Here is a 23,838-nt window from a genome sequence, read left to right as displayed (position 1 = left end):
GATGGAAGGCTGAGTCAACTTTGAGCCTGGTGAGATTCGAACTGCCAAATTGCAGGCAGCCGGCAGGCAGCAGAAGTAGCCTGCAGTACTGCACTCTAACCACTGTGCAACCGTGGCTCAGAATAGAACATAGAGCCAATATAGTTATTAGGTGCCAGGCTAGAAAGTGGGAGACCCGGAGTTCAGCTCCTACCTTAGGCATGAAAGCCAGCTGGGTATCTTAGAGGCAATTACCAGGAGGTGGTGAGTTCTAGTCCCACAGAGATGGGGGAGGGAGGGAGGGAGGGAGAAAGAGATAATAGATAATAGAGATAGATATGTTGATGAAGATAAATATATAAGAGAGATGGTAGATAGATAGATGGATGGATAGATAGATGATAGATAGAGAGATAGAGAGATAGAGAGATAGAGAGATAGATAGGTAGGTAGGTAGGTAGGTAGGTAGGTAGGTAGGTAGACAGACAGACAGACAGACTGACAGACAGACATTCAAAAGCTAAATTAAATTTTAGGATATGTGATTGATAGATAAATAGATGACATATAGATAAAGACAGATAGAATAGATGATAGACAGACAGACAGACAGACAGACTCAATAATGACTCTTTCTTGTTTGAGCAGGGCCAGGTATTTCAAAAGCTAAATTAAATTTAAAAAAAAATCCCCTTAGGCATATTGAAACTCGGATGGAATTAAGTGTCATAGAAATAGAGATGAATTAACTATTATTAAAAGCCAGGATTAAATGGAGGAGGGAAAGAGAATTTCTAAAAGTTGTCAGTTTAATTTCAACGAATAGTTTAATGTAAAAAACAAAAAAATGACGGTAGGGAAGAAAAAAACCAATTCTGATCTGGAGGGGTTCTCTTCCTCTAATCCAGGGAAGGAGTTGTTTTTTGTGTGTGTGTGTGTCTGTGTGTGTGTGTCTGTGTGTGTGTTTTCAAATTTATGTATGTCAGGTCTCAGGTGAGATTTAAATCACAGGAACCACCCATGCTAAGATATATTTAGAGATTTCTTGATATCCGTTTCCAGAGCAGCCTGGCCTTACGCACTGGAACCCTTGAAAATGCAGCTTTAACCCAAAGAAGTAAAGACCAGCTAGAAGGAAACAAATGAAGGAGAAATTAACTGGAGCTGTTCTTTGTTTGCCCGTTTACATTAGGAAATGTCAAGGCTGAACAATAATCCGGTTAGGTTAACCTGATCGGTAATGTTGCACCATATCCTGTTGGTTATCTGAATAATTTTACACACCTAATTCTCCATAACATACAAAATAAAACCACTTGTGTGAGATCTGTCCTGCCACAACGAGGATATGAAATTAAAAGTCTAAAATGCTAAGGTAAAGGTTCTCTTCGCACATGCGTACTAGTCGTTCCTGACTCTAGGGGGCGGTGCTCACCGCTGTTTCAAAGCCGAAGAGCCAGCGCTGTCCGAAGACGTCTCCGTGGTCATGTGGCCGGCATGATTCAACGCTAAAGGCGCACGGAACGCTGTTCCCTTCCCACCAAAGTTGGTTCCTATTTTTCTACTTGCATTTTTTTACTTGCTTTCGATTTGCAGAAGCTGGGACAAGTAACGGGAGCTCACTCCATTATGCAGCGCTAGGGATTCAAACTGCTGAACTGCCGACCTTTCTGATCGACAAGCTCAGCATCTTAGCCACTGAGCCACCTTTAAAATGCTAAAGGACTGTTTTATTACCTCTCATCGCCAACATTAGTTAATTATAAACTATCCTAAGTAACTAATGAGTAACTCAATCATAGGTAGCCCTCGACATACAACACTTCCTTTCGTGACCGTTTGAACTTACAACAAAAGGGACTTACGGCTGTTTTTCACAATGACGACGGTTGCAGCAGCCCTCCGGTTACAGGATCAAAATCCAGACGCTCAGCAGCTGACTCATATTTATGACAGTTGCAGTGTCACATGACCCACTCTTGCGACCTTCTGCCAAGCAAAGTCGACAGGGAAGCCGGATTCCCTTAACAACTGTGCGATCAACTTAACCCCCTCAGTGATTTGCTTAACAAAGGCAGCAAGGAAAGTCGTAAAATGGGGCCAAACTCAGTGAACAAATTTCTCACTTAATGACAGAAATTTGAGACTCAATTGTGGTCATAAGTCGAGGACTGCCGGTGTCATAATCCAGTATTATAACTCAAGAAACTTTGATCAAGAAACACGACCCGAGGCTGCAAAATTAAGACATTTAACAGATGTTTAACAGAGTTGGAAGGGACCTTGTAGGTCATCTAGTCCAACCCCCCCCACCCAAGCAGGAGACCCTACAGCATTTCTGACAGATGGCAGTCCAGTCCCTTCTTGAAAGCTTCCAGGGATGAAGCTCCCACAACTTCCGAAGGCAACTTCTGTTCCATGGGTTGATTGTTCTCCCTGTCAGAAAATGTATCCTCATTTCCAGGTTGAATCTCTCCTTGTTCAGTTTCCATCCATTATTCTTTGTCTGGCCTTCGGGTGCTTTGAAAAATAGCTTGACCCCCTCCTCTCTGGGGCAGCCCCTCAAATATTGGAAGACTACTATCCTGTCTCCCCTGGTCCTTCTCTTCACTAGACCAGCCATGCGACATTACCAATGTATCCTTCTTACTCCATTTTGACTCTAGTTAGTATCTGTTCTGACACTTTTACGGGGAAAACAAATTGCAAGTTTCTTTTTTTTTTTTTAATAAAAAGTTTTATTAAAATGTTCCATCTTTTCTTAAACAGTGTGTCGTCTGGGTACAAATATCTTTGTGCAATGACCATCAGAATTTATGTCACCATTCACTACATTGGTATTAATTCTCTAATCTTATAATTATGGTATATTAAACCATTTCATTTTTCCCTCATTTTTAACGTATCCTCAAATAAGAATATAATAACATTAAGCATAATAATCCTCATAATACTAAAAATGATCATATTGTTTACATCTCTATCTTCACATATTTTCTACTCTTCTTTAATCGCCTTCTTTTATTTCCAGCTTCCATTTTTATTCTCTAGTTGATAAAATAATTCCCCATATCATATAGTATTCAGTTTGTTCTTTCTCCTTAATAGCCAGCGTTAATCTGTTCATTTCTGCACTTTCTAATATTTTCCTAATGACCTTCTCATCCGTAGGAATCTCTTCCCTTTTCTCAAATTGCTTCTGACTGATCCCCTTCCATTTTAAAATAAGCTTGCTATTCTGATCTAGGCTTCCCCAAAAAGCACAGAGATTCCCGACAAAACCCCTTTTATTAAACAAATGTGAATTCCCCTCCTTCCCACTCAGCAAAGGCCTGGCAAGCAGTCTTTCAAAGGAGTATTTATGACCACAGACCTTATCTATCTTGGAAAGCTGCCAAGTCAATATTTTCCAAACGAGATGCTGTGCAAGGAAAGACTGGGCACAGAGTCTCTGAGGTTCATGGACAGATCTTCACACTCCTGAAATGAACGAATGAATGAACAAACTGTTTCCTGCAAAAGCCCACTCCCCTTTCGCTCCTCTTTTGTTTCCTATGGGAGGGGCCATTCGCCTGTGGCTTTACTCCCAAGTCAACCCTGATTTCTTAGCTGTTCTATTCTTCTGGCAGCTCCGCGCATGCACACACTGGGAACAGGCTCCAGCTGTTCCTCTGCCTCGCTGCTGTCTAGCTCCGAAGCCAGCTGAGAACTGTCAGACGGCCTTGGCCCCCTCTCTGCCTCCGACGCAGAGTCCACATCCGAGCCTTCCCCAGACTCCGGGACTGACCCATGTTCCTCCCCAACCTCTTCACTATCCAAGCCTGCTGCTGCGTCCGCTGGTGGGCCACAACACCTGCCAGTGTCTAAACCCAACCTAATGCCTTCATTTTTGTATACTGGACAAAGTAATCTCAAGACCGTATTGATTTTGTTTTTCTTTTTTAATTTCAAATGTTTGGGGAAGGAAGGGAGAAAGAAATACCATGGCAGCAGGCATAACTCTTACAGTAAAAACAGATTGGTTTATCTGAGCTGACAGTTGAGGGTGAGCAACCTCATACCGAACAAATAAAAAATAAAAAAATAAAAAGATGTCTTCATGTAAGTAGGAGCCCAGCTGTTCTAGTGTTCCAACAGGAGCTTTCCATGGTACTGATATTCTGTCCGCTCTCTTCACCTATTCGGGTCTTGCTGGAGTCAGAATGGGGCATCTTGCCACAGGCAACTCATTGCAGCCAACTCCCCATGGCCAACTCGCCATGATGCAACTCACTGTGGGACGATTTAACAATTATATTCAACTATTTAAAATAAATTATTTTAATCTTTGCCACTCACAATTCATCCTGTCCCTCCTTTTGCATCCTTTCTTTAAAGATTCCATTCCACTCTTTCTTTAATATTGGTGTAACTCTTTTGTCCTGCAGTGACTTGACTATGGCAAGTTGGCCATGCTGAGTTGGTCATGGTGACTTGTCCGTGGGGACTTGTCCGTGGGGACTTGTCCGTGGGGACTTGTCCATGGTGACTTGGCCATGGTGAGTTGGCAATGGTGAGTTGGCCAAGGTGACTTGGCCAAGGTGACTTGGCAGTGGTGACTTGGCCATAGTGACTTGGCCATGGTGAGTGGGCCATGGTGACTTGGCCATGGTGAGTGGGCCATGGTGACTTGGCTGTGGTGAGTTGGCCGTGTTGAATAGACATGGACCCTATTGAAGCTGCATAAACTCCAGAGTCAAAATAAGGCACATTGAGCCAGGGAATGTGTAAACCAGGGGGGTCCAACCTTCACCCCTTGAACAGCTGTGGACTTCAACCTAACTAGCTAGTGAATCCTGGGAGTTGAAGTCCACAAGTCTAAAAAGTTGTCAAGGTTGGACGTCCCTGGTGTAAAGTCAGCCACCCCGCGGGGCTTGAAGGATGTAAACAATACTCACATGTTACTCCAATTTCAGGGTGATGATACCCAGCTGAGAAAATCTCAAGTCAATCATATGAATTTTAACCGAATGACTAATCTGGTAAACCCACAAGAATTCTAGAAGGACATATTTCTTTTGCTTGCTGACAACGCACAGATGTCCCTTCCGAGAGACACAGAAAGTGGCTCTTAAAACAGGGCTTGCCACCTGTCATTTGATAAAAATAGCTGCATTGAAATTTCATAAATACATACTGTATATATGAATATTTTCAACAATTTATAACCTACTTCTTTTCCTTGTGAACAAGAGAATATCAGCAACACCCCTCCCATTTAGGGAACTGGAGGCTAAAATATATAAAGAACGGTTGCTAGAATTGGGAATGTCTAGTTTAATGAAACAAAGGACATGGGGAGACCAATATCTCAGAGGTACAATATCTCAGGGGTTGCCAAAAAGAAGAGGGAGTCAAGCTACTCTCCAAAGCACCTGAAGGCAGGACAAGAAGCGATGGGTTGGAAACTAATCAAGGAGAGAAGCAGCTTAGAACTAAGGAGGAATTTCCTGACAGTTAGAACAATTAATCAGTGGAACAGCTTGCCTCCAGAAGTTGTGAATGCTCCAACACTGGAAGTTTTTAAGAAGATGTTGGATAACCATTTGTCTGAAGTGGTGTAGGGTTTCCTGCCTAAGCAGGGGGTTGGACTAGAAGGCCTCCAAGGTCCCTTCCAACTCTGTTATTCTATTCTAGTCTAGCCTCGTCTAAATGCCAACTTTGGAAGGGTATTTTTGAAAGGCAAACTTTTAATGCCATTCCTGCATCAGTCTAAAGCTGAGCTTGTGAACATAAACAAAAATGGAAAGACACATTATTTTTCCAATCAGAGGAGTTACAGTTTCAGAGGAGTTCCACCCATCCCCATTTTGACCCAGAAGGCAAAAAATATTTTGGCTCCTGCTATCTTTCACCAGTATTCTAGTCACATCTTTGCCTCTTAACCCTCTTTATGAAAAGGCATGAGCTCACAAAAGCTTTTTTTAATAAGACTCTAAGCTCACCAAAGACAAAAACTCACAAAAGAAGATGCATTTTAATAAACTGGGTTAAGTCAGAAAAGGTCCTATCGAATTCTTCCTGATTCGGGGCTACCGTAGTCTTAACACGTCAGTCTTTCCTGCTGTGATATTTTTAGCACCGATCCAAGAAAGATTTCTCGGTTGGGAAGACATGAGTCAGTGCAGCATTTGGTAAAGGATGCCTAGGAGAAGGACCAAACAATACAACACAACATCAAAAACAAACAGTCCTTTCGCTCCAGCTGATCGTTCTGAACTCAGATGCTTCATTTCTCCAGGGCAGGAACGCCGGTTAGTCAGCTGCCAAAGAGGGGATCTTACACACAAATGGAAATTCTCGGTTGCAGCTGTTGTCGTTCCAAGATCGTAAAGCTGTAAAAGGACACAAAAAGAAAGAAAGAAAAAGAAAAAGGAGGAAAGGAGAAGAGAATCAGACAGACTTCCACAAACACAAAGGCTCCCACAATTTAGTGCTTTGCGGTATTGATGAATAGATCGTCCACTAATGGATCATTCATCAATCATGGCTGACCACTGTGAAGGATGGGTTCCATTTAGTGATCTCTAAAGGTAAAGGTTCCGCTCGCACATATGTACTAATCGTTCCTGACTCTAGAGGGCGGTGTTCATCTCCGTTTCAAAGCCAAAGAGCCAGCGCTGTCCAAAGACGTCTCCGTGGTCATAACTCAATGCCGAAGGCGCACGGAACGCTGTTACCTTCCCACCAAAGATGGTTCCTATTTTTCTACTTGCATTTTTTGCATGCTTTCGAACTGCTAGGTTGGCAGAAGCTGGGACAAGTCATGGGAGCTCACTCCGTTAGGCGGCGCTAGGGATTCGAACCGCCGAACTGCCGACCTTTCTGACTGACAAGCTCAGCGTCTTAGCTACTGAGACACCGGGGCACCTCTGCAGGTCTACAAAAATACTTTTTGGTTTCTATTTTTTTTTTAAGGAGATCAGGTGTTTTCTTTTTCTACTGCGTGATTATTATTTTTTTGTATTGAGTTAACCTCTTATATTTTTTAAAAGAAGAATGAACAAACTTGAAGTAAAAAGATAAAAAAAAGCTTAGCTTAAATCTCCAGGAGCCCACAGCAGCCTACTTACATCCTGTAGTTGTGCCAAGGCAGAAATCTCTGGCTCTCGTAACCAGAGAAAGCTGTTTTGTAAACAAGGGACAGATGGTGGACCTTTTCAAGGCCAGGAGGAAAAGAACCATGGGTCTGTTGACTCAGACAGGTGGCAGGTGGAGAATGCATACAACCCAAGGATTCAAAGTCCAGGTTTGGGGATTAACATAACTAAGGCTAAAGGAGTTCCTGCGGATTTGAGACTGTGAGAGTCGAGAGCCGTTGCTGGCTATGTTATAATGCGTATCTCTGTTTCAAGCCCTTGAGCCACCACTGTCCAAAGCCATTTCCGTGATCATGTGGCCAGCGTGATGTCACGGAGCGCCTCTATCTTCCCACTGAAATGTGGCCTGCTGGCAGAGGTGGCAGCTGATTTGGACAGTGAGGAGGGTTGGGGAGGAGCATGGGCCAATCCTGGAGTCTGGGGAAGGCTCTGATGAGGGCTCTGCGTCGGAAGCAGAGAGGGGGCCAGGGCTGTATGCCAGTTATCAGCTGCCTTCGGAGTCAGATATTAGTGGAGCAGAAGAACAGCTGGAGCCTGTTCCCAGTGTGCGCATGTGCAGAGTTGCCAGACAAAGGGAACAGCTAAAGAACAAGGGTCGACTTGGGAGTAAGGCCACAGGTGGACGATGAGTGGCCCCTCCCAGGGGAAATAAAAGAGGAGCGAAAGGGGAGTGGAGTTTGCAGGAGACAATTAGTTCACTTAATTGGTTTGTGACTCTCCGAGACTCCTTGCCAAGTTTTGCAGAGATCGGCCTGGCAGCTCTCCAAGCCAGAGAAGGTCCGTGACTGTAAATCCTCCCTTGGAAGACTTTGCTGGATGTGAATGAGAAGAATTCACAGTCAGTTAATAAAAATATTTGGGCACCGAACCGGTAGTAATGGCGGCAGGAACCCCCCCTGACCTGGAGTGGTGTGACTGGGAGACATCTCCAGTTTGGATGGTGCCTGATTAAGCCGTGTCATGGACATGTGGGTGCAAGGGAAGGGACTCGAACTTTCTTTTGGGTGGGAAAAACCTGGAGCCTTTCAAGATCCGGGTTTTCCCAGACGTGCTAATATGACATCTCTAATAAAATGGGACTTTGAGGAAACTCAAGCCCCGGAGTCTCCTTTTGTTGCGGGTGTTACTTGGAATCCTGACATTGTCCCTGTTCCCACACACACGAGGACTCCTAGCTTCTTTCTGCCCAGATCTTGCTGATGGCAGGAGGGTTTGGATTGGGGAAGACGGCACCTTGGAGAGTCGGATGCCACCTACCACTGCTGTATCTGTACCAGATCTGGACACAGTCTTCCTCCTCTGGTATAGTGTGGATCCCATCATCTGGTTGATTCCCATCCCAGTAGTTGTAATCATAGGGAGAGCCATCTGTCCATTCAAAGTTACTCTCCTGCCAAAGAAACCATTAGATCTTTCATCTTTAAGACACAAGGACAGTTTATTTCGCCCACATGCCAGGGCTGGGTTCCTGCCAGTTCTAACCTCTTCTATAGAAGAGGTTCCACAAATCTACTGTGCCGTTTAGAACCGGTTCCAGCTCCCTCCCTCCGCCTGTCCACACATCATCAAGATGAAGAGCGAGAGGAGGAATTCTGGGAGTTGAAGTCCACAAGTCTTAAAGCTGTCAAGTTTGAACACCCCTGGTTGTTTTTTTTCCTAAAGGGTTAGGGGTGCAAGGGTCTTGCAACTTGACAGCTTTAAGACTTGCACGCTTCAATGCCAGAGTTCCTGAACCAACATGACTGGAAGAGGAATTCTGGGAGTTGAAGTCCACAAGTCTTAAAGCTGTCAAGTTTGAACACTTTTTTTTTCTAAAGGGTTAGGGGTGCAAGGGTCTTGCAACTTGACAGCTTTAAGACTTGCACGCTTCAATGCCAAAGTTTCTGAGCCAACATTTTGGTTGCTAAGCAAGAGCGTTGTTAAGTGAGTTTCACCACATTTTACAAGTTGGCCACGCCCACCCAGTCACATGGCTGGCAAGCCACTCCCACCCGGTCACATGGCCCGCAAGCCACTCCCACAAAGCAGGCCACACCTACAGAAGAGGTTCTAAAAAAATTGAAACCCACCACTGCCCGCATGCCATCACTCTGCTAAACAACTAATTCCCACAATACTGTCAAACTATTTACTAAGGATGTATTACTATTCTTCTTCTCATCCTTCCTATTACTTACCTCCTTTTCTACTTATGACTATAACCTTGTTGCCTGTATCTTTACGATTGATATTGGTTCATTTAGTTTCCTAGTATGACCTTATTTAGTATCCCATGACCATCACTAAGTATCTTGTATCTTATGATTCATGATGAATGAATTTTTATGATGACTATGATGAGGATTTATCACATATAGCTTTTATGTACAACTTGCTGATAACCCGGCATTGTCCAAGTATTTACTTATAGAGGGAAATTGTCCAGACCAAACATAATTTCTAATGTTGGATTTCCCCCCTTACCAGAGGGACCCCCCCCTTGTGGAGTACTGTGAAGCTGTTACCACTGCACTGTACAGTAGAAGCCATTTTACGGCAGTACAGTAGAACCTTTTTAAAAAACTTTTTTAAAGCATTTTTTTATAACCGGTTTGGGCAAACTGGTAGCATTTTACCCCTGGGATGAGGTCCCAATCTATGATGGGAGATAGTATTTTGATGCCCGGCATCCAAAATGGTGACTCCTCTGAAAAACAGCAACCGATAACACCTCAGACAGACGGAGGAAGGTCTGTTTTGTTTGTGGTAATATCCAGCTTGCGACTGAACCATTGTTTCAAGATTCAGCGTAGGAGGAAATTACAGACATACAAATTAGATTGCAGTCCCTGCTGCGATATGTCTGGACTCTGTATTTAATCCCAGTCTGCAGACATTAATGCAAAAGGAGGTTGCAAACCCTCGAGCTACTATTTTACTCGCCAGAAAAATGTTGTTCCTCAACTTTGACAGCTTGAAGATGTGTGGACTTCAACTCCCAGAATTCCCCATGCTGGCTGGGGAATTCTGGGAGTTGAAGTCCGTACATTTTAAAGTTTCCAAAATTGAAGAATACTGCACTAACATTGGCTGGGAAAGCCACTACTGTGTTTCCCCGAAAACAAGTCTTATTTTCTTTTGATCCCCCAAATAAGCACTTGGCCTTATGTTCGGCGGGGGGGGGTCTTCTTAGGAGGCGGCGAGCGTGGTCACCTCATGGCTGCTGCTGTGTTGCAATATTTTCGGGTAGGGCTTATTTTCAGGGAAGGTCTTATTTTAGCGCATGCGCTCAAAAGCCCCATTGGGCTTATTATCCGAGGAGGTCTTATTTTCAGGGAAACAAGAGTAATATATAACGGGCTATTGTATATACATAGACTATATAAACAGAGAACAAACTCCACTCCCTTCTAGCGCTGACGCCGTCATCTAGTTTGGTCATGAAATGTCTGCAAGAAAACCACCAAGCTCAGAGAGCATCAAAGACCCCACAAAAATGGAGATTTCTTACCTGCCTGAGATCATTCAGTCCCATCCAGACATCCGTGGGTATCCCAGGCACCCTGCTGTTTACCAGGTCATAGACAAACACGTTCTCTTCCCAGCTGCCAGATAGACAGGTTACATGAAAGTGTATTATCATCAGCCCATGCAAATGGAGAGCAGGAAGTACACAGACAGTAGCCCAGTCAATGGGTCTTACCTGTGAATAGATGCTAATTTGGCCGATTTTATTCCGATGGAGAACTCTGCGCAGTACAAGTCAGCCTCCGCCCAGGTTTTATTAATGGGGAAATATCGGTAACAGTAGCCTTCATATTCGGTCCAGAAAAGGGGGCAGGAATAAGACAGGATGGACTCCGGCAACGCTTGGGAGAAAAGATGGAAGAGGTTTTTCAAGGCACATCTTGGTACAGTTCTTTCTCCTGCCTGAGGTTTTCTTCGGGCCGGCCACATTTAGCGCTGTGTTAAATTGGGAGGGGGGGGATTGTAGGGAGCTGTGGAGATATATACTCACAATAACATTCCTTTCTCAGATTTCTTCGAGCAACCTACCTATCAATATTGGAAGGTGCCAAATTTTAGGGGTGGGATTCAGCCAGTTCGGGTGACCTGGATGCTAATTTTACATCTGGTTCACTGAACCGGTAGTTGCAAGGACTGGTGGGCCTCGCCCACCCCTCCCCTCCCTTCCCAGGAGTCACCACATGGCCCATTTTGGATGACAGGTAAGGCTCTGGGAGAGCGACAAATGTACCTCCCAGAAGTTCTCCAGAGGGCCTCCAGAAACCCGAGGGAAGCTGTGTTTAAAGTGCAGTATTGCAGGCTAACTCTGCCCACTGCCAAGAGTTCGATCCTGACCGGCTCATGGTTGGCTCAGTCCTTCTGAGGTCGATAAAATGGAGGACCCAGATTGTTGGGGGCGATAGGTTGACTTTGTAAACCGCTCTGGGAGTGCCGTAAAGCACTGTGAAGCGGCATATACGTCTGAGTGCTATTGCTATGTATGTACAGGTAGTTGCAAGTGCTAAATACGCTTGCTATCAGCGTGGAGATTACAAAGGTCAAGAAGGCATTCTCTCTCTCAAACCAAAAGCCCATGTTGTCAGATAGGACAAGGGCCAGCTGTTGAGTCTACACATCCGAAGACGAGCAAATACAGAGAGGATGCTTGAAGGAAATGCAGGAGGATACCAAAGTTAAAAATTCCCCACTCCACAGATTAGATAAAGCTGCCCCTTGGAAGAAAAACACACCGACATTTTCCTAGCCCAGTTTATTTGTTTCACGAGAGCCATCGTTTAGTATAGTATCTGCACACCTCTATAACTATCTGGTTTGGCTCTGCAACCCAACAAGACAGACAAAGACTTCAGAGGATAATCAGAACTGCAGAAAAAAACAATGGCTACCAACCTGCCTTCCATTGAGGACCTGCAGACTGCACGAGTCAAAAAGGGGGCTGTGAAAATATCTACAGATCCCTCGTATCCTGGACATAAATTGTTTCAACTCCTGCCCTCAAAACGCCGCTATAGGGCACTGCACACCAGAACAACTAGACACAAGGACAGGTTTTCCTCAAATGCCATCACTCTGCTAAACAAATAATTCCCACAACGCTGTCAAACTATTCACTAAGTCTGCATTATTATTACTATTAGTCTTCTCATCGTCCCTATCACCCATCTCCTCCCACTTATGACTGTATGACTGTAACTTTGTTGCTTGTATCCTTACAATTTAAATTGTTTCCTAGTATGATTTGATTGCTTATTTGTACCCTATGGCTATCATTAAGTGATGTACCTTATGATTTGTGACGAATGTATCTTGTCTTTGTATGTACACTGAGAGCATCTGCACCAAAGACAAATTCCTTGTGTGTCCAATCACACTTGGCCAATAAAGAATTCTATTCTATTCTATTCTATTCTATTCCATTCTATTCTACTTCTATTTCTATTCTATTCTTCATTCCATTATTCTAGTCTATTCTTCATTCCATTATTCTAGTCTATTCTATATTCCATTATTCTAGTCTATTCTATATTCCATTATTCTATTCTATTCTATTCTATTTCTATTCTATTCTTCATTACATTATTGTAGTCTATTCTATATTCCATTATTCTATTCTATTCTATTCTATATTCCATTATTCTATTCTATTCTATTTCTATTCTATTCTTCATTCCATTATTCTATTCTATTCTTATTCCTATTCTATTGTAGTATAGTATAGCCTTTATTGTCATTGTATATCATGTATACAACAAAATTGCTTAATTTAGTGGTTGAAACCAACTTGGAAAAGCAGAACTTCCAAGGCTGGGGGTGCCACCTGGTGTGAAGCAGCACTAAGAATCCTAAATGGGCTGAGAGGATTCGGTCAGGCTACGATAGCTTCCATTTAAAAAAAAAATCTCAAGCACCTTGGCACTGAGTTCAAATCCTAATCAGGGGTTTCTAAGCTGTCCTATCTCGTCCACCCCTTGGCATTCCTCTCCAGGAAGCATTCCTCGGGCTCCAGGCTGGAATGCAAAGGGGAGTTATCTCAACGGGTTGGCTCTCTGATTTTCAAGCGTCAGTTACCCCAGTAGGTAAGGCTAATTCGATTAACTCCGGTGTGCAAAAAGGTGACCCCAGGAATTTCAGGGCTGGATGTGCCAGAAGTGAAGAAGCAAGCGAGGCGAGCCTCTAATTAACACTTGTCTGGTTAACTTGTCAATGGTCTTTAGAAAAGAACCCATCAAGCTTTGAACTCAAGAGAGGATGCTAATCAAAAAGAACGTCTCTGCCCTTGGACCAATTTGCTGGTAGACCCTGAAAAAGTTGAGGGGGAGACAGGAAGGGGAGAGAAAGGGAAAGGAGGGTAGGGGGAAAGAGAAGAATGGAAGGGGAGGGGAGAGGAGAAGAGAAGAGAAGAGAAGAGAAGAAGGGAGAGGAGAGGAGAGGAGAGGAGGGGAGAGGAGGGGAGAGGAGGGGAGAAGAGAGGAGAGAAAGAGGCAGAGGCAGAGGGGAAGGGAAGGGAAGAGAAGGGATGGGATGGGATGGGAAGAAAAGAAAGGGAAGGGAAGGAAGGGAAGAAGCAGAGGGAAGGGAAGAGGCAGGGTGAAGGGAAGAGACAAAGGGAAGGGAAGAGAAGAGAAGAGAAAAGAAGAGAAAGATGGAAGGGAAGGGAAGAGAAGAGAGAGAAGGATGGAAGGAAAGAGAAGAAGAAGAAGAAGAAGAAGAAGAAGAAGAAGAAGAAGAAGAAGAAGAGGAGGAGGAGGAGGAGGAGGAGGAGGAGGAGGAGGAGGAGGAGGAGGAGGAGGAGGAGGAGGAGGAGGAGGAGGAGGAGGAGGAGGAGGAGGAGGAGAGGCAGAGGCAAAGGCAGAGGCAGAGAGAAGGGAAGGGACAAAGGGAATGGAAGAGAAGAGAAAAGAAGAGAAAGATGGAAGGGAAGGGAAGAGAGAGAGAGAAGGATGGAAGGAAAGAGAAGAAGAAGAAGAGGAGGAGGAGGAGGAGGACGAGGAGGAGGAGAGCAGAGGCAGAGAGAAGGGAAGGGACAAAGGGAAGGGAAAGGAAAAGACCATAAAGGATGTGTGCTTAGAAGGGAGATATCAGCAGCAGTGGCACCTTCCACAGAGATGCATTGGGGAATTATTCAGACATCCAGACACTATTCGTAAGTCAAGCCCACAAGTTTCTCCACCAAGGTGCAAAAAACAGAGATCCTGTCAATGCACAGCCCACAGTTAAAATACTAAGCGTTGGGGAAAGGGTGCATTTTTCCAGCCCGCCTTAGAAAAAAAATTAATTCAAAAAAATATAATTCTGCTGTCTGCCAATAACAATTACATTAATTAAGACATTCACTCGCTGGCCTTCCCTAAACTCTCATCTCTTCTTCATGGCCTCTTGCTTCAGCCCTTCTGTTCGGGATCCAGACTCCCCCTCTGGCTGCTAATCCTTAGCCCAACATCTTGAGTGGCTGAATGCACACATCGCAATCGCTCATTGTCCATGAAATCAACTCCAGTTGGCTGAGTCCACACAATTTGTTGCACCATTACGTCTTGCTGGGTAGGAGCAGGTTCAGCTAAGGTGCTACTCTGGCTGGTGCTGAACTCCACCACCACCCCCGCCCACCTCCTTTTAATTCCACCCAGAGATGTCAGCTAGGTTAAAAAGTTCAAGACAACAGAAGTCTACAAATAGTTTTCCAACAACCAGTTTGTGTATTCTTCCAATGCAGAACTTTACAACCACTGCATCATAGGGGGTTTGGACTCATTATGACTCCCTTGGACTGCAAGGCAATCCAACCGCTCCATCCTAGAGGAGGTCAACCCTGACTGCTGTTTGGAAGGCCAGATCCTGAAGAGGAAACTCAAAGACTTTGGCCACCTAATGAGAAGGAAGGACTCACTGGAGAAGAGCCTCATGCTGGGAATGATGGAGGGCAAAAGAAGAAGAAGGGGATGACAGAGAATGAGGTGGCTGGATGGAGTCACTGAAGCAGTTGGTGTGAGCTTCAATGGACTCCAGAGGATGGTAGAGGACAGGAAGGCCTGGAGGAATGTTGTCCATAGGGTCGCGATGGGTTGGACACGACTTTGCAACTAACAACAACAGCAACAACATCATAGCAATCGAAAGATCATTGACTCTCTTTGAGTCAAGTTTAACTCCTGTATCTACCCAGTGTTAGGAAAGGCAATTTAAAGATTTTATGCGAAAATGCACTTGAAGATTTTTTCTGTTTTACGGATTCGATCAAGGATGTCCAACCTTGGCGACTTTAAGACTTGTGGACTTCTGACTTCCGGTTCCGGCGGCTACGGCGACAGGCAGATCGCTGCCTGCTCCAGCTCTCCCGGTGGGCTTCCCCCGCTTCTGGGGGGGCACAAGACGCCTTGGAGGGGCGCCTTGCCGAAGGAACGGCTCGCGGAGGGTCCTGGCGTCGGCGGCGGCTGGCGGGGGCTCCTCCGCTTCGTTCTAGGCATCGGGGAGCAGTTTTGGAGGACGTGCGTGCGCACGCGTCTCGCCCCATGCCGATCGGAGAACACACTTCCGAACGAAGCAGCGGCAGTATGGTGAGAGGCTTCCTTTCTGCATTCCTTCGCTTTTGAATTGATGAACTTTTCAGCACTTTTAAAAAGTTAAACTTTCGGATCCCTGCTAGAGGTGCGGCTAGAGGGAGGGGGATTTCCCCCCCTCCCTTGGACAAGCGGCTTGAAAAGACTTTCCTTCCATCCCCAGAGAGGAGGAGGGGGGAGAGCCAACTAATGATGCCTCACCCCTATAAAAGTGATTTTCATTCGACCTAGCTCCAGAACTAATGGATGAACTGAGAACTTTTTGAACTTTTAAAAATTTTACTATGCCTCTGAGCCCAAAGCTGGCAGGGCAAGATGGCACACTTCCGTTGTCTTCATGAATTGTGAAACCTGACTCCACCTTTAAAATTCAGGCTTCCGGTCTTTGTCTCCGAGTCACCCAGAGGAATTTCTTGTGGATTGCTACTTTCTGAACTCTTTGGAGAAAAAAACTTTCATCTACTGCTAGAGTGACTAAAGAAATCCCCATCTGTTTGGATCCTCTGCCTTCTGAATTCGCCTGCCTGCTCTACCTCTCCAGCTGCCCAGTCTCTACTTTGACTGATCTCCTTGCTTCATAAACCATGTCTCCAAAAAGACCACCTCCTGGAAAGCCTGGCTTTGCTACTTCTGCTCCAACGTCTGCAACGTCTAGTCCAGCTACACAGTCAAAGATATCAGAACTGATGCAACCCAAGACTACAGAGATAGACTTCCAACAAATGCTTCAACAAATTTTACAAGGCCAGGAGGAAATTAAGAAACAGTTAAGGGAAATGAAAGATGAAATTAAACAGAATCAAGCCCAAATCTTTAAGAACTCACAGAGACTGGACCTTGTGGAGGGTGGGGTGGCGGAGGCGAGGGGGGGGGTAGAGGCCTTACAGAAGGGGAACAAAGAACTTGACATCCAACAAATGAAAGCAGAGTTTGAAAGAATGTCCTTTTATCTTAGATTTCAAAATGTAATAGAAGCAGATGGGGAAAATATAAGGGACATTATGACTAACATTTTAGCTGAATACATACACAAAGATAAACAGCAGATGGAATGGGAGATAGATCTAGCTTATAGAGTGAATTCAGCATATGCCAGAACACATAATGTACCCAGGGAGGTTCATATTAAATTTCTTAGGAAAACCACAAGAGATGAAATTCTGGGTGTACAAAGGGGGCAAACACTGACATACCACGATAGGGAGATAACCATTCTAAAGCAGATTCCCAAAAAAATTAGGGAAAAAAGGAAAAGCTATTCGCAATTGGCGAATAAATTATACCAGAAGGGGGTGTGGTTTAGATGGTTGATGCCTGAAGGTATGCTGATATTCTGGGAGGAGACAAGAATCAGAATCAACACACCCATAGAGGCACAGGCCTTTATGGAAAAAAACAAAGCGAACCTAGAAAAAACAGATGACACTACAACGGTTATGCAGGACACGGGAGGGGCCGGAGCTCTGCCAGCGGGGGGTGAAGGGGCAACACCAAGAAAGCTCAGATCACAAAAATAAATAAGAAAACCACAATGTTATAAACAGACCGAAAGTATTAATGAATTTACAACTAGACTATATATTATAATTATATAAACTGATTGAAAAGTATTTTTTCTAGAATTAATATGCTGATTTTTTTTTATGACTATGTAATAAGGTTTGATATTTTGATGTAACCTAGGAGTCTGGAGGGAGGGGGCGTCTGCCATACTTGCAACTGCCAAAATTTGTAACTATTCCACTTACCCTTTTCCGCATAAATGTTTTTAAAAAAACCAATAAAACTTCTTGAAAAAAAAAAAAAAAAAGACTTGTGGACTTCTATTCTTCTACATGCTGGCTGGAGAATTCTGGGAGTAGAAGTCCACATGTCTTAAAGTGAACAATATTAGATGTATGTAGAATCGATTACATTGCTATGAAAAAAGGAGTACAATCCCTTTTTTGTAGCTCTTCTCATGTCTACAAAATCAGGACGACATTTGGAGGATGTCGAATTTGTCTACCGTTGAACCATGAATCATGTTTTTCCCCTTTGATACATCAACTCATTGAGTTGATTGACCCCCAAGCCTCCAAACGCACCCACAAACTTCAAAATACACCCTAGAATTATTATTTAGGCTCCAAAGCAATCTTCCCCAAACAATGCCATTAAAAAAAAAATACAAAACGCTTAATAAACAAAAGGAGAATACAAGGAACAACCCAAGAAAAAAAGAAGAAAAATAATCACACAAAGAAAGCTTTTACAAAATACATTTAACCAGGTTGGTTAAATAGCTGGTCCACTACATTCACCCTAACTTGATCGGTTTTACCACTGGTTAAGTTTTTCTACAACGTATTGTCGTACATACCTATCTGTTTCGTGAATTTATGATTCCATTTACTTTGCAACCGTAGACAATAATTTAACTCAACAAGTTAAACTCAACAAGTTAAACTCAACAAGTTAAACTCAACAAGTTAAACTCAACAAGTTAAACTCAACAACTAGCTACCACAATGGATTTGATCAATCCGTGTTCTGTTAACCTTAAGAAGAGGTGCAATATTTCAAAATGTTCAACATATTCACCTTTTTTTTAAATTAAAACAAACATTTCTCAAGCCAAGAGGAAATCTATTAGCATAGCCACTGTTAACCTGTAAGTAAAAACTGGAAAGCCATTGCAGATAAAACACCTTCTAACCAATGGAGTCGTATGCTTTGATCCATTTTGCAACCAATGCTGAACTAATCACCTTACATTAACCTCCCCACCCCACTCAAAGGGTTTAGGGTTGCCTTCTTCCTTCATAATGGGTTGAATCAAAAAAATGTCCACTCACCTTGGCTTATTTTAATATTGGTGTGCGGGAATGTATGGGCTGTAAGGAAGACGGCAGACAGAGCTGCCCAGAAATTCCACCCGTAGCCCATCGCTGACCTGAAGGACATCTCACTCTCTCTGTGTCTCTCTCCGGAGCTGCAGAAGGCTAATTGTCCAACCCCTTCCTTCACCTCCCGTGGAGTCTCCACTGAATGCCACTGAAACTCCTGAAGCAGCTGCAGAGGTTTTGCAGTCCAGCTGTCCCATCTGCAAGAGCAAAATTACTTAACAAGATACACCAGCCAACATCTTCACTCCATAAAATTACTCACAGTTTCCCCTCCTCCCTCCCTCCCTCCCTCTCTCTCTGTTTCTCTGTCTCTTACTCTGTGTTTGTCTCTCTGTGTGTGTCTGTCTCTCTCTCTCTGTGTCTCTGTGTGTCTCTGTGTGTGTGTGTGTGTGTTTCTCTGTCTGTCTGTCTCTGTCCCTCTCACACACATACACACACATACACATAAACCCCTAATGATACACTCAGACTGTTCCAAATATGTTGGAGCTAAGCTAAAGAACTCACCCAAAGCTATAATATGATTTGCTTAAACATAGCTACATACATGCATACATACATACATTTTAACAAGATAGAGCACTATAAATAGGGGGGGGCACAAAGTAAAGAATAACGAATAAAAAGGTAAATTGGAAAAGAGGTGAGAAAGAAAAGAAAGAGAGCAAAGAAGAGACAGAAAGAAAGAGAGGGAGAAAGAAAAAGGAAGGAAGGAAGGAGAGAGAGAGAGAAAAGAAAAAGAAAACATATGAAGAAGGGTTTCTAATCTTTTTGAAATTGATTATAAATGCATTTTATGCTTTACAAATTATGTTCTCTGTTCCGTGACAATTTCCGTCTTCCACAAACTCTCCTTTCTAATCATCGAGGCCATAAATCACAAATTCATGATGTTCATTTATCAGCAGCCATCGTATGTAAAAATAGTCTTCCGTGACTGTTTCGAGTTGTCTTCCCATTAATGCTAACAAGAAAAGTTCAGGTTTCAGTTGACACTTAATCTTGAGCATTCTTGGGAGCAGATTCTGTGTTTGAATCCAAAATTTTCTGGCTTTTTTTTAAAATAAAAGTCCGCCAGACATTTAGAAGTCCCTGCTGGAAGATGCAAAGTTAACGACTTAAAAACTGGAGTTGAAAAACAATTGGATTGATATTGATTTTATTTCTTTATTCATTCTCACATTCTGTCTTCCTCCAGCAACAAATCCAGCATTCATAACCCAAGTTAGCCCACATAAGTTTGCATTTCCTATAGTCTTGGATCAATGTTTTATGCCTCAACTTCCCAAACCTGATTAAAAGGTAAAGGTTCCTCTCACACATATGTGCTAGTCGTTCCCAACTCTAGGGGGCAGGGTTCATCTCCGTTTCAAAGCCAAAGAGCCAGCGCTATCCGAAGACGTCTCCGTGGTCATGTGGCTAGCATGACTCAACGCTGAAGGTGCACGGAATGCTGTTACCTCCCCCACCAAAGGTGGTTCCTATTTTTCTACTTGCATTTTTTATGTGCTTTCGAACTGCTAGGTTGGCAGAAGCTGGGACAAGTAATGGGAGCTCACTGCGTTACGCGGCGCTAGAGATTTGAACCATTGAACTGCTGACCTTTCTGATTGGCAAGCTCAGCGTCTTAGCCACTGAGCCACTGCCTCCCTCAAACCTGATTAAATGACTCCAAATTGCATTAAAACATATTTTCTTTGGGTAACAACGAACAAACTTATTACCCGTATAAATAGGGACATTTAAATCGATTAGCCCAAAATATCTTTCCAGATGAATCTTCTGGAAGATGAATCTGGAGCTGTGTTTATTTAAACTTTCCAAGCGACAGAGCTAAAGCAACAGATGTCTTTTTGTAACATGGTCTCCTGACATTTCCCTAGTTTTATTTTTAGTTAACCCGTTATCTCTGCAGTGTTCTTTAAGCTACAATTATCCAGGGGTGGGCTGCTGGGGGTTTGCAGGGGTTCGGGAAAACCTCTAGCTAAGATTCTGTGCAGCTTGGAGAATCCCCAAATCCCACTCCTGGCTGCCCCCCCTCCCGCCCCTCCCCTCCGAGAAATCCCCACGTGGCCCATTTTGGATGTAGGTAAGTGCAGGATGCACACGGAATCTTGGGGAGGGTGAAAACTGCGCCTACCGGAAGTTAGGGAAGGTTTGGGTGGTTTACAGTGGAAAAAATATTATTTGATTATAGGAGAATTAGAGTGATAAGAGAACAAGGCTGTTTTGAGTCTGCAAAATCTGAGAAGCAGAACTGGTTCAGAACACAAGGACGGGAAGAGTTGTAAGGATTTTGATTTGCAAGTGGACTAATGACAGAAGGCAAAGCAAGATGTGGAATGCAGTCTGGATTCCCAGGGAGAAGGGGCTGCATTCCAGAGGACCAAGAGACAGCAAAGTTTAGATAGTCTGGTTGGGAGGAAGAGAGTTAAGACAGCTCCTTCCTAGTCATGCCCAGAGCATAGACGGAGTGGCTGTGGGTACCAGCTCCCCGGTTCAGCCAATTAATTCCATCATTGGCCATTGGGGGCATTCAACTTGCCCCCGTGGAGCGGGCGCGCAATTTGGGCGTACTCCTGGATGCCCGGCTGTCCATGGATGACCATGTGACAGCCGTGGCAAGGGGGGCGTTCCACCAGGTTCGCCTGGTGCGCCAATTGCGCCCCCTACTGGACCGGGACGCCTTACGCACAGTCACTCATGCGCTGGTGACGTCTCGCTTGGACTACTGTAACGCTCTCTACATGGGGCTTCCCTTGAAATGCACCCGGAGGCTACAGTTGGTCCAGAACGCAGCCGCGCGGGTAATTATGGGGAGTACTAGGTACTCCCATGTGACACCGTTCCTGCGCGAGCTGCACTGGCTTCCTGTGGTCTATCGGGTGCGTTTCAAGGTTTTGATAACTATCTTTAAAGCGCTCCATGGCTCAGGACCTAGTTACTTGCGGGATCGTATTCTGCCCCATACATCCCTGCGACCAATTCGCTCGCACAGAGAGGGCCTCCTCCAGGTGCCGTCCACTAGACAGTGTCGGGGGGCGGCGCCTAGGAGTAGAGCCTTCTCTGTGGCGGGCCCAGCCCTGTGGAATGACCTCCCTCCGGATATTAGGAATACCTCTGACCTCCGCTCCTTTCGTATTAAGCTTCAGACCCACCTATTCCAAGCAGCTGGCCTGGCTCAACTTTGATCTAACCATATCGCTCCTGACGGGTTTTTAACTGGGTATTTTAATTATATTTAATTATCTAGGGGTTTTTAAATACTGTATTTTAATTGTTTTTATTTATCAGCCGACCTCCTCCTTGTGTGTGTCTCGGTATATGTCTCTGTTATATGTTTGTTTTGTCCACATATTTATTTCATATGTTTCATTGTACGCCTCCCCGAGTCCTTCGGGAGAGGGTGCGGCTAAGAAATAAATATATTATTATTATTATATAGCTGCATTTATGCAAATACCTGGTTTAATTGGGCAAGAGTCTGTCTACAGACCAACAAAGGAAACTACTTTTAAGTAACTCCACGTGTTATTCTCGATTCTCGGGGAACATACCTTAGTAGCGCTTGTCGTTGTGCCTCGAATCTTTAGAATAAGCAACTTTCATCAGCAGGGGATGAAGAGCTAATAGCTCAAGGGCAGGAAGGGAATCAAGAGGTCTTGTAAATTCAATCCTCGGCTAATCTAAGTATGGGGACCTTCTGCCTTGAATATCTTTTTTTTAAAATAGAAACTTTATTTTAAACACATAAACAGAAGACACAGATTAAAACAACAAAGGAACAAACAAAAAATGAAAGAATTCCATCATACAGCAGTTCCCGATCAGTATATCTTTACAATCGGTGTTTTCCCCCCTATACATTCATATCTTACATTTGTGGTCTTCTTGTTCTTTACTTATTTGTGTATACTATTCCATGTTTATTTCTACTTGACTTGTTTATATCAGAATATCACTTTACATATATTGTACATTATATACTTGCTATTTAACTACTTTATTTTAACATACAGTATCTTAACTATACCCTATCTTATTACTATCTCTTAACACTTCCACAACATCACTATTTTATATTTCCCTACTTCTTGTTTCTGTCTTCTAACCATTTATACCATTTATTCCATATTAAGTAGCATTCCTCCTTTCCTTGTATTTCTTTCGTCAGTTTGTCCATCTCGGTGCACTCTAAAAAAATTTCTTTGTCACCTCATCATCTTCTGGTACTACCTTGTTTTTTTCCAATTTTGGGCATACGTTATTCTCTGCCTAGAATACCTTATGAGAGGCTCCAAATCAACATTATTGAGACTGATGAATCATTGGCTTTTCTCATTAAAAAAAGCACCCGGTGGAGATAGCTAAACCAAGAAGCGGCACTTGGGATGAGCTCAGCCATAAAGCAAATCACAGCCTCTGAGGACAGGTTAGTATTATCTGTTCTTCTGTAGGGGATGACCAGGCTGAGCTCAAGAGAGAGGTCAAGCATGTCATCAGTCTTGAGTCCCTTCATATGCCACCCACCAAAAGTCTGTCCAGCTCTCCTTGAATTCCATTGACTCTTATCTAGCCCCATTTGCCTTGACCATTAATAACAAGAGTTGGAAAGGACATTGGAGGTCTCCTGGCCCAAACTTCTGCTCAAGCAGGAGGCCCTGCGCCATCCCAGAGCATTTCAGTAGTTCAGATTCTTCTTCAGGGGAAGCACGGGATAAACTTGTACTCACTTTGAATCTAACCCTAATGCCCTTTATTGATTTTGCCTGACATCTTGCACCCATGTCTTCTGAGGTCTGTGGTTGATCCCTTATTCAGGGAGCACTCAGACCTTTTAATATCCATGTCCCCCAGCTTGTCACCTAAAACCATTCCATCAGTCTCAACGTTGCTCTTTTAGAAGCTGTTCGTACCAACCTCCAGCGTGGCCTGATACCGATCTTGCGTTTTGGGTATTCTCCTCTTACCTGTTGTGGCCTGTCAGCCGCCGGTCCCTCCAGTAGCCGAATCAGAGGAGGAGGCGTGGGAGTCAGGGTTGGCATCAAGGCAACCTGAGAGCTCCGAGGAGGAAGAGGGAACAGAGGTGGGAGAGAGAGCGAGACAGAGGTGGAGCCTGGGCCGTCTGTCAGTCCTCAGATGGAGCATCAACAGGCCCCAGGTCTGGAAGTGGATGATGAGGAAGAAGAGGAGCAGCTGGCTCCAGTGCCTGACATGAGGATGTGCAGAAGGCAGAGGAGAGGAGAGCAGTGGAAATCTATGGGCCGA

The 23,838-nt window shown here is 44.1% G+C and overlaps 1 protein-coding gene across 1 annotated transcript; it reads right to left on the bottom strand.

The window, feature by feature from the left end:
* Positions 1-2,762: 2,762 nt before the first annotated feature.
* On the bottom strand, positions 2,763-18,740 carry CLEC19A (C-type lectin domain containing 19A). Its single transcript, XM_081966122.1, has 5 exons — positions 18,520-18,740; positions 10,801-10,966; positions 10,609-10,702; positions 8,376-8,508; positions 2,763-6,353 (listed from the first exon to the last, which is right to left on the bottom strand). Exons 1-5 carry the CDS (start codon positions 18,626-18,628, stop codon positions 6,274-6,276), a joined length of 582 nt encoding a protein of 193 aa, XP_081822248.1. The 5' UTR covers positions 18,629-18,740; the 3' UTR covers positions 2,763-6,273.
* Positions 18,741-23,838: the final 5,098 nt, after the last annotated feature.

The sequence above is a fragment of the Natrix helvetica genome (assembly GCF_964273705.1).
Source record: "Natrix helvetica genome assembly, chromosome: 13".
Lineage (NCBI taxonomy): Eukaryota > Metazoa > Chordata > Lepidosauria > Squamata > Natricidae > Natrix > Natrix helvetica.
The sequence above is the reverse complement of the archived record's forward strand: the minus strand, read 5'-3'. Positions and strand labels throughout refer to the sequence as shown.

Bases quoted from the DNA above. Each gene is read 5' to 3' on its own strand.
- CLEC19A (XM_081966122.1), bottom strand. From the start codon at position 18,628: ATGTCCTTCAGGTCAGCGATGGGCTACGGGTGGAATTTCTGGGCAGCT. The intron at 10,967-18,519 runs GTGAGTGGACAT...TTTTCTCCCAAG, and splicing joins CAATATTAAAATAAGCCAAG to CGTTGCCGGAGTCCATCCTG. The intron at 8,509-10,608 runs GTAAGAAATCTC...TTTCTTTGGCAG, and splicing joins GACTGAATGATCTCAGGCAG to GAGAGTAACTTTGAATGGAC.